General features: G+C 40.8%; 2 protein-coding genes across 3 annotated transcripts in view; one reads left to right on the top strand and one right to left on the bottom strand.

The window, feature by feature from the left end:
- Nucleotides 1-16,565, bottom strand: part of LOC140315989 (ubiquitin-conjugating enzyme E2 E1-like) — a 341,997-nt gene that overhangs the window by 140,094 nt on the left and 185,338 nt on the right. The gene's annotated exons all lie outside the window — the stretch shown is intronic.
- znf385d (zinc finger protein 385D) overlaps nt 5,745-16,565 on the top strand; it is an 85,278-nt gene continuing 74,457 nt past the window's right edge. For both annotated transcript variants that reach the window (XM_072393599.1, XM_072393598.1), the window contains exon 1: nt 5,745-5,998. In XM_072393599.1, coding sequence (XP_072249700.1) covers nt 5,977-5,998 — 22 coding nt within the window. In that variant the 5' untranslated portion in view covers nt 5,745-5,976. The remainder of the gene's footprint in view (nt 5,999-16,565) is intronic.

Genomic DNA, 16,565 nt, shown 5'->3' with positions numbered 1-16,565 from the left:
CGTACCCGAGTTTGTATCTTCCAGCATTCATCTACCTTGTCCACATTCAGTGTTCAAGCTTCATCACACCTGTTCCACCCTCCATGGTTGGTTCCCTGTCTTTACCCTGCCTCCACTCAGAGCCAAGCAACACAACCAGCACCCTCTCCTCCAGCTTGGATCCCACCTGGACTAAAACTTGCAGTCAGCCCTCATCTCTCATTATCCGCTGTCAGTAAATAAATTCCTTCACTTAAATCTCGCCGGTCAGCTATTGAGTCCTCATGTTTTCAGGCAGCAAGGATCTAGCTGTGACACGTACGAGTCCCATCCCCTCTGAAAAAGAGTAAATATACTTAATATATAAATGGAACTTCTCAATGAAACATGGCATAATACATATCCATCAGCACAAATTTGGTTTGGGTTTGTCACCACTCCCATCTCGCCATTAGACTGGGTTGGTTATTGCTTCTTACATTGAAAATCTATTGACCAAACTTTCCTTTTTCAATCTTGAATATTCCTAATCATCATTGTTTGGGTTGTCAGAAGTACTTCTGAGTGTCTTGCCTGCAGTAGGCTGCAGTCAGAGAGCTCTCAGCCTGGAGAAGCAGGGAGGAATGCTGGCCTGAGAGCCAGAAGAGAGCCATGGGAAGCCATCTAAAAAAAAGATGAAAACCTGAAATTCTATATCTGTTCAAGGCAAAGCTTTCATGAGGAATTTTACTCTTATTATTTACTATTACTACTTGTACACTTCTGCATCAGACAGTTATTTATTTACTGCTATACACTCATTAGAGTTTCTTAAATATCCGTGTTGCAACGCATCATAGACAGAAGTGGAAAAATTGGTCTGTGGCAATTTGAACTCAGCAGTGTATGATAATCCCCATTATGGGGGAGTTTTTTTTCTTAGCTTAGCTCGCCTGTACTACCAAACGTCTTTGAACAATTGGAAGTAGAATCGATATCTCTTTATGTAAAATGTTTCAGTCGGATAGAAGAATATAGACATTTTTTATGACCTGTCTCATCACCCAAACTCATCTCTGAGCTGCAGTATCAATGCGTCTCTAAAAATAATAATAATGCATTTGCAAATGCATGTCCTTGCTGATGTGGCTCATCACCAAAACTATATTTATTCATTTGGAAATCACGAAAACATCCTATTTGATCAAATTCATGATTTGTTTTAGGTGCAAAGCTTGAGCTGTGTGAGTCCTCTGTGGATGTCGTCTGTGTTGTTTTAGCATTTTTATTCTTACGTGTCTTACTGTCGTGCAAAATGTCACAATAAATTTGGTTGCATGCTGATTGTGTAAATTTGTGTCTATGTGTGTGTCATCTCTGGTTACGCCCGTGTGTGTATCTGTGCCTTGGAGCAGTCTGTCGTGTAAGTCTCGAAAGTTTGTCTTCATGTGCGCATCAGCAGATATGAGTGTGTGCAGTCAATACACACAGTTTGTGTCTAAAATGCTTTGAGTCTTTCTGTGTGTGTGAAGACTGAAGATAAAGAGAAGCAGCCACGTCTCATGGTTGCAGAAGCAGAGCCGCAGCCTGATATCAGCGCCTGTTGAGTCTTGACAGAAACTGAAAGGCAAATGAAGTTCACAATAAGAGCAAAATAAGACAGAAAGGGACTGAAATGCAACAAAGACACGTTCCGCAAATGTAATTGTGAGCCTTCAAGAGAAAACAAAAACTCCAGTGCCATTAATAAAGGATGACAAAGGAGGAGAGACAGAAGAAGGCAGGAAAGACAGAAGACAGATTTAATCAGGGCCTTTACTGTGTCACTGTCACCTCACTACTGTAATCAGATTTATTTAATTTATTATTTAGATTTATCCAGTTGATAATCAACCTGTAATCGGTAATTATATCATAATCCTGCTTGTCATTGCGACAGCCAAGCAGCAGGGTGAAAGGGAAGATCGTGACAAACAGAAATTAATTCTTGGCTGAAAGTAATTTAGGTCCAATTCTGAGTAAGACTGAAGCAAACACAAAGTGAACTGGTTTGAAAAGTCGCTTGTCTGCTAAATTCACGGTGTGAAGACGAGCTGTGGGCTCGTTGTCATGGTGCCATCAGTCCAAATGGACTGTACAACAAATGGACGTGGACCAAAATAAGTCATGGGAGAAATGTGACCATGTACCTGCTGCATGTGCATTTCTTGGTTGTGGGGTTGAGTTTATGGGAACAGAACACGATCGCAGACGCACACTCTGGAAATAGCGGCGTTTTTTTTTTTAGGTGATGTAAAAACTTGGCCACAGCTGAGGTAAGTGGGAAGGAAAAATGTAAATCAGATACGTTTTGATGTTATACAAACAAATATTTTTTATCTTATGGCCTGTCCAGGGTCAGCGGGGATGGTCTCCAGCCTCCCAGCGATTAAACTGGTTTAAGCAGGTATTGAAAATGGATGGATGGACATCGAAGACTTGAGCATGACCACAACTAAGGTCCCGATGACTTATAACCTATGAATTCTTATATAAGCTGAAGCCATATGATTCTGCTATCAAAAGTTGTGTTGATGGTCTTAGTCACCGTGTTGTGTGGATGAACCTACGGTTGTACCACTTCATAAACTTACTTCAACATCCTGCGGATATTCACACATACAGTCGCCCTGCAGACTGCATTTGATGGACCAGAAGATTTTATTCTCAAATTTTCATCTTCGTTCCTGAAATTGTTCTCAGTGACACCATTACTCACCCATATTTCTGTCATGGTCTTTGGTTGAGGTTCTCATCTTGGTTGTTTAATGTTGGACTTATTCTTGTCCTTTTTTACTGACCAGTGTTCTTCTGTTCCCAGCTTGCCACTCATCTCACCTGCCCCTTGTTCCCAGTTAACAGACCTCGAAGCTGTTGCCATATCCTCTGTTGTTTATCCCCATTCTGCCTTCACAGTTTAGTTTTGGGACTGTTTATTGTTGGCTTGTTGGATGGACTTTGACTGAGCTTCCTGGTTTGTCTGCCTTTGATTTCATCTTTAAAAGAATATTTGAGTAAGTCTTTCATTTTCTGCCTCTTTGTGTTGCTCTGAGGCTTCGTTTGAAACTCCACTGTTGACAGGCTTGTCATTTTCTCATTTTTGTTCACCTTCACCTGCAGATCATGTGATGTGTTGGTCTGTGTGGCAGAATTATTCTAAGCCAAACTTAATGAATCTTTTTGGAAAGTTTAGACGTAGACAGGAGAAGAAAACGGCTACTTTTAGGTGGAGATCTATTAAAACTGACCCCAGTGGAGTGTGAAACACATCTGAGCATGCAGTAACTTATCAGCTATATATGTTAGGTATGAATATGTCATAGACAATGATAATGTTGTATTTTATTATCAAGAAGCAGTGTTGTGAATCTGACTATGTCTCAAGCAGCTGTGGGTATAGTCAGTCGTTGGTAAGGCAACAAGTGCAACAGTTTCATGCATTTCTTGCATTCTTCCACAAATGATAAACGACATTTATTAGCTCAGCAAACACATGGAGAGTGGGTTAACTTTGACTTCACTTATGCTCTTTCACGAGACCCTTCGATGACCACCCTGAACTTTCTGTGATGAGGGAAATGTTGCTGCTGGCAAGCTGCAGTGATGATAAAAATGTTTTCCACTAGGTTACAAGATCTGGACATGAACTGGACGCACAGGCCAGTTGTTCGATTTAAACAGAGCGAAACAGCAGGGGGTAAAACATTTGAATCTCCACTAACTCCCAAGGCAAATACTGGATATGTGGCTTTTAACTCTTTTCTTTTACCTCTTTCCTTTGGGTTTTTGTCTTTTCTAAATAAACATCCATTGACATATTTTGTTTTATGGACAGTGGAAACAGTGATTCAATGCTTGATTCAAGCGCCTTCGTACAGAAAAGACAAGAAACATCAGTTTTGCTCCATATGAACTGTGGGCCTTTGTGCTTTCTATTACGCTCTGTGGCTTGCAAACGTTTGGATTTAATTTAGTATATTTGGTATTTCCTCTGTGCATGAAAGCCAAACTGATCTCCAAAAGGCTTAAAGTTAAAGTATTTCAAGTAAGAAAAGTGGATTTTTCTCAGGAAGGAGCACCATGAGAGTCAAGAAAGTAATTGATTACAGATTAAAGAGAGATGCAAATAGTTTTCAAGTATTCATTCCCTCATATCTAAATCCAATTCAGTTATCTAAATTTGCGAATAAACATCTGTTTTAGAAACAAGTGCTGTGGATAAATTAAGTTTGAATTTAAATTTTTGGTTGGCATGGGCCAAAAGCCAAAGCATATAAACACTAAACATGGTGGTACAATGATCATACTTTGGGCTTGATGTAGCTCATGGGATAAGGAACTTTACACTGATGGAGGGAACAATAGATACAATGATTTTTAGCAATAAAGTCATTAAACGAGAGCAGTACTTCAGTAATTCAAGAATGACCAAAATCTAGAAAAAAAAGTTAAACAGATAGATAAATTCTGCAACAAAATTAACATGTTCATACAAAACAATTATAAAGAGATGTTGAGAGGTTTGAAATCAAATGTCCAAAGATAGGGAATTTAGGGAGATGCTGTATTTTGTTCAAGTTGCACCAGAATTAAACCTTTTTTTACCCCGAGCTCAGATCAGACTCATGGAAATAGAAGCTGGTCAGTGGAGCGAGTCTGATGAAACTCATCTGTGCACTGGAGCAGCTGAGGGTAACATGGAGAGGATAGATACGTAAAATACAATGATTTTTACCACAGGTGTGGTAACCTGTGGGCATAATCATAAATATGATCATGAAAATGTGCTAGTATGCTGCAGTATCATTGATCTAGATGGGAAACTGAGCCGGACCCAAGATTGAACCTTGTGGAACACCTTTTGTTACTGATAAGAACTTAACGAAGCAGTTAAACTGTCCAGGACATGGACTATATATATAATATCTTAAACTGATGTAATATCAGATCCAAACCTTTACATGCTTTTAACTGGGACTAGTATCAGAGAACAGTTACATAATTTCCACTTGACCCACATTATTGTGCGAAGAAATGTGTTCAACAGCAAAGATCCACAAAAAGTTAAAGGTTGGAGTCAGCCAACTGTAAATTTACAGCTGTAAAGTCAAAACAATGAGCTGAAAGATGGTAAAATGCTCCACAGACCTGAAAGATATTGTGTGGAGCTGTAATGGCCATGTTTTACATTACAGTGGCTTCCTTCTTCTCTAATGTTGCTTTAAAATCAAACAGCTCTGTTTCAGACATTCTTCTTCATGGCCGAGTGGCTGAAATATCCCAATCTGTGAGATGCTTGTCCATAACCCTGAAAAATGAGATGCACTGCCTTCATCTCGTCCAGTTTTTATACATTTAAACATGGTGAAGGAAAGAAAAAGGATGAGACTAAAGGGGAAAAGAATAAAGATAGTAAAGGTGAACTGAGAGAAAGCGCAGAAATAATCAGAAAAGCAGTAAACAGAGAAATAAAGGAGTGATAGTGGATGAGACTGAGAAATAAGAAAGAGAAAGAGAGGCTTATGTGACCCATGAAACAAAGATGAGACAAGTAGAGACAGAAAGAGGCATTTAAGGAGAAGAGGCTGTTGCTAGAAAATGTAGACAGACAGCTCAGAAAATGAAAAGAAAGACACCAAAAGGAATCAGTGTGTGGAGAGGCCAGAGAAGAGGAGGAGGAAGAAAGAGGAGGAGGAGGGAAGGGAAGAGCTAAAGCGGAGGGGAGGGGACGAAAGAGGCAAGGGAGGACCACTGCGAGGAGAGTCAGAGAGGCAGAAACGGAGCTCCACACACAGCAGCGGCGTGCAGAGTGCAGCATGCAGGCTGGTCATTGACGCTGTCGCTGGACTGAACACACATGCACAGACACACACACAACTGAAGAGTGTATGAGACATGCACAGGCTGCTGCCCATGGACACACACGCACTGGCAGGGCAACAGAGAGGAAATACAGCAAACCCCTGAGCTTAAGGAGCTATGGAAAGCAGCATGTTCTTTGGTGAGTGTGTGTGTTTGTGTTAAATGTCTGTTTGCATAGTGTTTACTTCCATCATCTTATCCCCAGGTGTGCGTCTGCTCAGAGTCCTTCCTCGAAGTGTGAATGTGTGTGATTTTTCTATACTGAATGTGTGCTCTACTAAAAGCATGAGCAGCAGAAGCACTGGTTTCTATTAAAGAAAAAGAGCGTGAAGTTACTCACCTAGAAGACCTGTCTTTTTCTTTGTGTACGTGTTCCCTGCCTGTGCTTTATCACAGTCAAACGCTGAGTGCACATTCTCCCCTCTCCGTAATGTCAATACATTCCATCTGGCTGTTATTTGTTTTGGAAAATAAAAATGATGCATAGAAGCGGTTGCTGAAAGCGTGGAGATGCTCACTAAGGGCTCCAACAAATGTTGAATGAACCTGCTCCTCGGGTTACCCTCATAATGCTCATGTGTCGGTTCCTTGGACTTTGAGAAGCTTTGGATTTCAGTTATTTAACCAACAAACTAATGCATGAAGCCTGGAACTGCCAGCCTCAAAAACAACTCGATGTCCTATTGAAGATATTTAGAGAGATTGAAGGAAAGGCCCCTCCTGTTAGTTTTTATGGAGGACACTGGAAGAGGCTTTGGGAGATTTAATGTGAGTGCGCCTTCTAGTCAAGTGCTTTCCCATGGCTGGCTTACATCAGAGGAATAATTACACAGGGATCTGGAGTTCTAAGGGGGTGATTTGTTAAATGAAAGACATTTTTTTAATATCCCAGGGATTAAAGTGATCTGAAGTTACAGACCGTGGCTCGTGAGAGCGAGAAGGATTTTCTCTTGTTATGCTATACACAGAGGAGCGGGGGGAGAAGGGAAAAGCGAACTGGGAGCTTATAAATGAATAAGCTGTCAGGTGCAGAGACAGCTTCAGCTCTGTGAGATCCACTGCCAGTGTCGCTCAGGTGTGAAACTGCTGGAAAGCAAAAAGAAAATGAGGGTGGTGCGGTTCAGTTTGGATGGATGGAGTTTGAGCTCGGGCCCGTTTAACCCAACATGATGAGAAGTGAAAGTGGAAAAGCTATCTGGCATTCAACCAAAGAACAATTCAGATGGGTTCCTGTAGCTGCTGATGCTTGTTTTCTTTCAGACAAAGTAGCTGGACAGGACCTGTCTTATCTCCACCACTCAGTGTAAAGCAAAACAAAAGGATAGTAAAGGTCACTGTCTGTGTATTGGATGTTCAGTGTTTTAGCATTTACGAATGCAGTCCTGAGAGCAAAAGTGCACTGTGGGGGGAAATAAGATCTCTTGAAAGATTCATAAGAGTTTGTTCACCGACTCTGCAAAGCTGGTGTTTAACAGGAACATGTTATCATGTTATCCCTTGACGTGATTTATATCGGCCTGTCCAACTCTCTGAAAGAAAAAAGAAAAAAACAGAACAAAAAGAAACTTTCACCTCTCATACATCAAGGCCAGGCAGTAAATGAACTGCGACCGGCTAATAGCTGTTTACTGTGTTCTAAAATCATAAACTGTTCGTGGTGTTGAGTCGAGGGCCCAGAGGAAATCTATCCGCTGTGTCTACCATTGTTGTCTTTGTCTTTTGGGTTAACCTCAGACTGCAGAGTGCATGGGAAGTGATTGTTGGAGCTAATTCACAGACAGCTGTGTTTATTAGTAAGCTACACTCATGACGGCTCAGAGAGCCACTGTATGCTAATCTGAAGGATGTGAAGGTAGTTTGTGGTTTGTAGTGAAAAGCCTAATGTATGCTGGAGAGCTTCATGAAATTTTTAGAGAACACAGAATTTATCTTGTAAAGGTTAATTGGAAAATGAGTGGAACTGTAGCTTTCAGAATGTTTTTAAATCCCCTCTTTGTACTCACTTTGTTCGTTTTAATAGGGGTGAAATGATTTTATCCTCTCCGTTTCAAGGGGAGCACTGATCTCACAGCATGTTAAGGGTCAACAAACACAATCAGCAAACTCCATAAAAACACAAAGGTGTTAATCACATTTGGAATGCCATCAGACTATAAATGAGTTTCAGTGGAATTCAGATTTATCTAATAATTGGATTTGTATTTGCTGAGGGAAATGGATGACTGTGCGAAAGCAATCTTTTTATTATGAGGCTCTTTGGCTGCGTGGACTTTCAGCCTCTCTGGACAGATCTTATCTGAGGAGCCGCCAGGTTCTGGACAGCAAGGGAAGGCATAAGGTGGAGGAGCACAAGCACAAGATGATTAATTATTAATGCCACTCGGCGTCCTCCAGACATCATTTTTACTCTCCCCCTGTCTCGGCATACTGCCGCAGGAGTAAAAATCACTGGAGTCCAGATACAAAGATCCTTCAGGAAGGGCAAGGCAGAGGACAGTCAGAGTCTGAGGCGCAGGGCGATACTGTGGCCAAGGACAGCCTGTCCAGGGTTACTGTATGCGATCCCTCATTAAACAGTATCACAGAGCATGGATTACCAAAGGCCAGAGGAGGAAATCTTTCATCAATTCTCATCATTTTGAAATGTTTCCACAAGTCAGATCTCCTCTCAGTTCTGCTGCAAAAAAACATCTGTGAGCAAAATGCGTCTCCAAACATTCAACTTGGAATATGTATCAGCTGGATTTTGCTTAATTTGATTGATTGAAATCCTGTTGAACAGCGTGAACCCCTAAATGATGTTATCAACTGACATCGCCAGGAGGTCAATGCTGCAACATATTAAGTGTTTACATGACGAGCAGACAGACAGCAACATTGCATTTGAGTTGTGGCACACGACAACCTGACAAATGCAAATGTGTGTGTATATGCAAATGGATCTTTAGCTGCTATATGCTCTCAAACCAATTATCAGGATTGTCTGGCTCAGATTTCCAGTTGGAAAGGTAACATATAGCTGGTTTACTACTGCCTGTTGAGTCCAGAAATCAATCCAACACTAAAGCAGGGACTGGTTAACTTAATAATGCACTTAGGTATTGACTTTCATTTGACCCATTGTAAATACACTGCTCTATGGTGGATTATTCTTGTCCTGATGGATGCCTTTGATGCGTGAGAAATGTTCTGAAATTAGCAAATCTCACCAAATAGGAAAAAGTGAACAAACTGCTTGTGTCACCAACGTCTTTGTTTTTGCTGGTTGGTAAATCAGGCAACGATAAAGTCCTGAATAACTTATTTGAATATCTGAAATGAGCTGGCTTCAGGATTGTTGTTTGTGAGCTGCAGGCGGAAAATAAGCTCCACACGCAGATTTCTGTGCAGCCTCAAATTCAAATCTGTGTATAAAATTTGCATCGACAAACATTTGACAACCTCAGCTACTTATAAATTTTCTACGTAGTCATTGCATACTTGTGTGAGTGCCTGCAAAGGAAGCTGACAGTGAGAGGTTTTCATTTGGCTACGAGACTCCACTCACTAAGTAAAGAGATCAGCTCTGGAAAGGTTGTTTGTAGCTTAACATACTGACATATAACCTGGCCTCTAACTCTACTAACCCTTTGTGTTCTATTTGTTTGGCCTTCTCTTCGTAGATTACTTTTGTTTAGCACGTAAATGAATCATTTTGACAGTAAAATCGACAGCAATAAGCATCCCGAGGAGAAAGCTCCTGAGCTGCTCAGGCAGTCTCGTATCAGCTATTTTAATGACATTGACCTGCAGACCTTTTCTGAGTGACTCAGTAATGTAATGTAGATGACGCTGTCAGCAGCAGCGACGCAGCCCACCAGGTGAGGTCGGGATTTAGACATTTATAGCCCAAAGCATGTTACATAGAGACAGTTCTTAAACTAGTAATTCCTTTATGCCATCTGTGTTTTTCAGCACGAGCATCCCATAACTGACTGTCTGTGTCTTTGTGTTTTGGCTTATTAGCTTCTATGTAATATTATATTCTGTGTTCTCGTTGATTTCTGTCAGTTGTACATCATTTTCCTTTCTTCCTCTTTTATTTTGCTGAGCTTCTCCCCCTGTGTATTCTCCCCATCACACCTGGTTTTCATGACTGATTGTCTCACCTGTTGTTAATTTATGATTTACTCCCTTAGTATGTTTTCTCCTGGGTGTCAGTTATCCCTTGTTAAACTATTCCATGTTGTATGTCTTAATGTAAGTCGCCCTTTTCCTTGTCAGACAGTCTTTTGTTTCCAGTTTCTTTGGCTCAGATTCTTTATTAAAGCTTTTGAAACTTATCTTCTCCTCTTGTAATATTTGGGTGTGTTCCCACACTCGTGACACTGACGTGACACTTTCTGCCTGAATGACGGAGTGCTGTGGGGTCAGTTTAGTGCTCAGGTTTCAGGGTTAAAGTTCAGTTTAGCAGCCAGTGACTCGTCTTCCTGTTCTGCTTTATCTTCTGCCCCTCTGCTAGTGGTGACAGATGTTCAGGCTTAGAAGACCTGCAGGAATGTGCTCATGTGTTTGAGCATGTTGGCTGGATTGTGATTGTTGTGTTACCTTTCGTACCAGGGGACAAAGAACACATGCTCATTTAACTTTTTCCATATTAAAATCCCTGAGGTTTCACAGTGTGTGGGGTTTGAAGAGGTTATATGTTTGCATAAGCACTATTTTTCTTCCCCACAATAGATTTTGACTTCAGCACGTTCCTGTGGGATATATTGAACTTTTCACACTATACTGATCTGACAGTTATATTTTACGTGTGCCTCAGGTTTTTAGTCGTAGAAGCAGCATCTTTACACTTTCTTTATGTAAGAAATTGTCAGGTTGTCTGTGCGCTCCAGTCTGAAATCATGGAATGTAACTGCTTTACATTTTGGATATGGTCCAATTCATGGTCCCCAGAGAATTCATCTGACTGAGTTTGCTGCTCCCTGTGAGATCCGTGTCTCCTTAAAGTTCCCATCCATGCTCCCCTCAGGAGAAATTGTGGCAGATTTGGTGGTCCACATTTCTTCCCTCTGCCGCTTCTGTGGCACAAACTCAGCTCATAAAATTTCAGTTGCACTTTATGTTTAGTGCTGATCTGTAAATGTTGATAACCTACTACCAGCATGTTGTGAAGCTGAGGCAAAGCTTTAGCTAAAAGGAACACCATGTAAAGCTCCTGAAACACAAGCTGTACTACAAACATGCAGTGTAAGATCCTGCATCTGATAAGCAGCAGACACTGAGTCGAGTTACTATGGCTTTGAGCCTCTTGCAAATTGTTTTAGCGTTGCTCTGTTCAGTGTTTACTATTCAGGTGTGGTAATTAAACTCCGAAAAGGTGTAGAAACAGTTACCTTTGCATCTGGTCCTGCTGCGTATGAATTTATCCGAGTTTTCCCTTTCAGGGTGAAAAATTCAAAGATTTAACTGAATTTCTAAGCTTTGAGCTGTGCAATATATATATAAAAAAGAGGGTGTCTTAACTTTTGCACATGGAATGTCGACAATAGTTGCAGCACAGAGGGTGTACAGGTGTTTCACAAGTCTGAAGATTGTGTGAAACAAGAACTTTATGCATGTTGAATGCCAGAAGATTGAATGCAAAGCGACGTCATTCTCACTTTCTGGGATCTCTACCCCAGAAGAAGTCCCACAGTGCCTGCTACAACAAAACCTTTTACAGTTCTTTATGTTCTGTTATTCAGTTGTTTTAGGTTCTGTTTTCTTTAATGAACATAGCAGAACTTCTGTAGTTGGAGCATCATTGAGCACATAGAAGGACACGGTGAATGTAATCAAACTAAAGAGTTAAGTCTTAACTTATGGAGGACGTATTTCATTAAAATATGCCCAAAAACAGTCCTTTCGATCCAAGCGGTTGTTCATCCAAAATATCTTTATTGAACAAGTAATCAGGTTAATTCTTTTGGGGCATAAGTGTTGTCATTAAGTTAATTAAAGCAGCACTTAGGAATATGTCGGCTTGTTTGTGACTTTACTCTCGCTTGCACTGCTCCTGGCGAACTGCTTTGGTCATCAGTGACATAAGCTGGTTACTTATGTTTGTCAGTTGGTAAAGTTTTAGGATCTCACCTGCAGAACTGAACATTCCCATCTGCGCTATTTCTGACGTGCGAACACACTCTAATTTGCCTGTTTTAGTAAACTTTGGTCAGTGTTTATAAAGACGAAAAGCAAGTGAATATTAATCCAACATCGTACTCACTTTTTAGCTTGTTTTTCCCATTTCCTCATCTCATTTTATACTACCAGCCACTTCACAACATCTAGAATGAGAATTAGGTTTTTATTCTTCATAAAACTACATAGGATGAAGTGATGAAATTTAATGTAAAGTTGCAACGTAGAGAATGAAATGGCAGCTGTAATACAACCAACTATAATGCTAAAATTCTGCTGACAGGTCAGCATCCAGAATTATTTAATGAAAATGATAAAATATGCTTAAAGGACCCAGTCAAGTAAGTCTTTTTCAGTTTCAGTTTGGAGAGATGCACAATAATACTGGCAAGTCTCTTATTGCGGATCTTTAGTTTACAATTATATCTGAAAATATCACTAAGAAGACATTTTACATGTAATTTAAGGATGTTTATACTTTTCCCCAGAGTATATACACATGAGAACAGCATTATATTGTGTGTTTGCACCAGCCAGTGGGCCATCATTATAAAACTTGGCAGAATAAAATGCTAATTTCCCTAAAGAAGGTACTTGATGTTCTCTGAAATTTGTTGGAAAAAATATGTGCATATGTTGCCGTTTGTATAAGCAATCGGCTACAAGAAATAATAAATATTCGCATAAAAAATCCAATTCATCCTTCTCATACACTGCTACTGTGTCAAAGGAATAACGAGACTGTATTTTGAGTTCTTGCTCACTGGTGGAACAAATCAGCTACGTGTGATGTTGCAGAATAGACAAAATCCCAGACCTCAGCCGTGGTGGCATGTCACATTTCATCTTCTATCAATCAGCAACCCAAACATGACCCCATCCAACAAATTCACATTTCATTTTGTCACTCTTCATCTCGCTGTAGCCCAAACCCCACAAGTCCGGGTGTGTTTGAACAGGCTGTTTTGACTGAGCATGTCACGCTGATGAGTGCTGGATTTGGCTTGGAGCAAGGTGAAGCGAGCCTGAGGGCTGACGTCAGACCGGGATGTCGAGAGATGGCACGGTTGGATGATCCTTGCAGAAGGACATGCTTTGTTAAAGTTGGGACTGGGACATGCCTCCACAGGAGAGACTGCATGTGTTCTTTTTCCAACAGATGGCAGCGCTCCGACGACTGGAGGGAGAAGACAGAAGATGGAGTGAGAGAAAGGAGGGGACAGTTTGCGGTTTCTCCCACTTCTCTGCTTGTCTTTATGACTTTTCCTTTTTATTTACCCCTAACCACTGCCTGGGGACTGAAACGTGGCAAACCTTGTTTTTATTTGTCTCTTGACGGTGGTTTGATGCTGTATTTGCCAGCGCTTTGGAGCCTGCTGCCTCAGAGTTTCACTGTTGTTATATGTGCAGCGGTCAAAAAGAAAGAAGAAGAAAAAAAATCAACCCTCTGGTTCTCATTATAGCTTTGTGAAATACCTTCTTTAATTCCTAATGTTTTGGAAGGCTGTGACAGTTTTTTTCTGCCATTTTTTTTCAATCCTGCTGTGTTGAAATCAGCCCTGTCCTGTTTCCAATTGGTGGTTAAGAAAGCACTCTGCTGGCGAGGCGCTCTCACATGACAATAAAAGTGGAGTATTTACTTTTGTTTTTCCTAGAGATGTGTGGGCCAGACCTCTCTTGCCATTGAATCATCTTATAAGAAATGCTGTGCTGCCTGGTGCAGCCGCTCCACACAGGCTGCCTGTTTCGGAGCGGTACGCAGTGTTCACCTACAAGATGAACTTGTTCTCATTAGACAGGTCAGGTCAAACAAATAGAATAAAGAAACTGAATTCAGTGAATTTAGAAGTCAGATGCCACAGAATGACTGATATAATCTTTGAGATGTTTTAGAAGACGTCCCAGTGATGGCATGTTTAAATATTTACTTAAATGCATGTGCAGAATGTTAAGATGCTCATTTTTAGAAACAGTAAATAGATGACAGGAAATATATTTTGCCTATAATGTCATGTGAAAAAGAAATTATACCATGGACATTTACCAGTCCATTACAGCACCAGCACAGAGACAATTGAGACAAACCTTGGAGGGGAGGAAGCTACAATACCTGCAGGGAACACTTGTATGCAAACTCCACACAGAAAGCCCCAGGCGAGATTTGAACCACCAACACATCACTGTACAGTCCAGTGGAGGATATTTCCCAATCATTCTACCGTGAGGAAGATTATTCACAAGTGGAAAACATTCAAGACAACCGTCAATCTTCCCAGGAGTGGACGTCCCAGCAGGTTCACCCCAAGGTCAAAAACTCAAGAGCTACATCTCAGACTCTACAGGCCTCAGTTAGCATGTTAAAGGTTAAAGGTCATGACAGCACAATTAGAAAAAGACTGAACAAGGATGGCTTGTTTGGAAGGGCTGCAGGAGAAAGCCTCTTCTCTCTAAAAAGAACATGGCAGCACAGCTTAGGTTTGCAAAGCTGCATCTGAACAAAGCACAAGACTTCTGGAACAATGTCCTTTGGACAGACCAGAGCAAAGTGGAGATGTTTGGTCATAATGCACAGCAGCACGTTTGGAGGAAACCAAACACAGCATATCAGCACAAACACCTCATACCAGCTGTAAAGCACGGTGGTGGAGGGCTGATGATCTGGGCTGGTTCTGCAGCCACAGGACCTGGGCACCTTGCAGTCATTGAGTCCACCATGAACTCCTCTGGATACCAAAGTATTCTAGAGTCAAATGTGAGGCCATCTGTCCCACAGCTAAAGCTGGGCTGAAACTGGCTCATCAACAGGACAAAGATCCCAAACACAGCAGCAGATCTACAACAGAATGTGTGAATAAGAAAAGAATCAAGGTGTTGCAACGGTCCAGTCAAAGTCCAGACCTTCAACTGAAACAATGTTGGAAAGTGGGCTGAAATTCCTCTGCAACAATGAGATGGGAGACTGAAAACATCACACAGAAAATAATTACTTTAAGTTATCGCTGCTAAAGGTGGTTCTACGAGCTGCTGAGTCATGATTTTTTGGCTTATCAAAAGTTATTAGTTGTTGGTCATCTGAGGTTATATTTAAGTGGGAAAGACTTGTCTCTAAATCATTATTATGTCCTGACATGTAAAACCTTCGGAATGAAAGTGTGGGACAAAAATAATCTCAACCAAGTTTTTTAGATTTATTTATATTTCTAAGTCTGTGCTCAAAAAAAACATTCTTTTCGTAGCAGCAGAGATTTATTATACCATATTTAGCTGTTAACTGAAAGTGAATATCTGTCCTTACATGGACAGGTAGGAACAATAGTACATACCAGATAAAAAATGCATGTATGCTGTGATAGATATGATGTGATTCAACCCCACTAACTCCCAACTCAGCACACATTCGTGCCATAAAACATGCACATTTACCTGCTCCATCAAGGTATTTCATCCCCGTGAATGTGTGTGTCTGTGTCCAGATAATGTTGAGCACACTAGTTTAGTAAAATCAATTTGCAGCATCACAAAAGACCGTCAGGGAGTGCGTTCCATTGCAGTGGCCTAAAATGAAAGGAGCGGTCGTGCAAAGGCTGAGCTCCTCTGAGGGACTCTTCACCGAGCAGTTGACCTTTATGCTCTGGTCATCTGCTCTGAGCAATGTTTTACAAGTCTCTCCAGCGGTGGAGGTGCAGTACTGTGAACTATGAAAACAAACGAAACATCCGAGCACAAGATTCTCTCAATTCAACATTTTCTACGCACTGAGAATATCAAGGTGACGGTTTTGGTAATTTTCCACCCGACTGTTCAGGCCTTCAGATGCACCCTTGATGTTTCGTTAGTAACTGACTTTCTGCTACGTCTGCCACATTGCAGTTTATTACCCATCTTCTCTATGTGCTCTTTGAAATCGGAGTAGGATCTGAGAAAACACTATAGTATTTAACTTTAAGCTGTCTCACATGTGTGAGACACAGCTCCTGCAACCTCTCATTTTTCTAAGTTAGCATCAACTTCTGTGAAGTGCCAACATGCAGTCTGAGTTGAATGAAAGCTTTTCTCTGAATCCAAAATATATATTAAGGAGTAATTATTTTCCATAAGTGTTCTACCAAGTGTTCCACTTTTTCGTTATTCTTTAAAAACTGAACAAATAGGTCAGTAATTGCTTAATTTGCGGCTCAAAAGTCATCACTTTAAAGGTCTACATTTTGAATTTGTTCAAGAGAGGAAATAAAACTTAACTTGCCTCCTCTTACGGTGACAAAGACTGAATGTTTTCATGACTTTTTAGGTAAAATTTGAGTAATACTTTGACTTTGTGCAATTTTAGGGAGAAAGAGAAGAAAAAAGTGGAGAAAATGTATATATGTGGGCACCTGAAGAGGTCAGTTGTTAGGTGTTGGTGGTGAGGAAAGATCCCGTAACAGGAATTTCAAAGCTTTCTAAAACTCTCTGATTTGCCAGATTTTGTAAAAAGCAATCAGCAGCTACTGACATCCCCAAAGCTGCTGCCAAGCAGTCTGAAAATTAAAGTAATTGATGGT

Source organism: Leuresthes tenuis, unplaced genomic scaffold, assembly GCF_036924035.1.
Source record: "Leuresthes tenuis unplaced genomic scaffold, fLeuTen1.0.hap1 SCAF_10, whole genome shotgun sequence".
Taxonomy (NCBI): Eukaryota; Metazoa; Chordata; class Actinopteri; order Atheriniformes; family Atherinopsidae; genus Leuresthes; species Leuresthes tenuis.
Note: the sequence above shows the minus strand (reverse complement) of the source record. Positions and strands in the feature narration are given on the sequence as shown.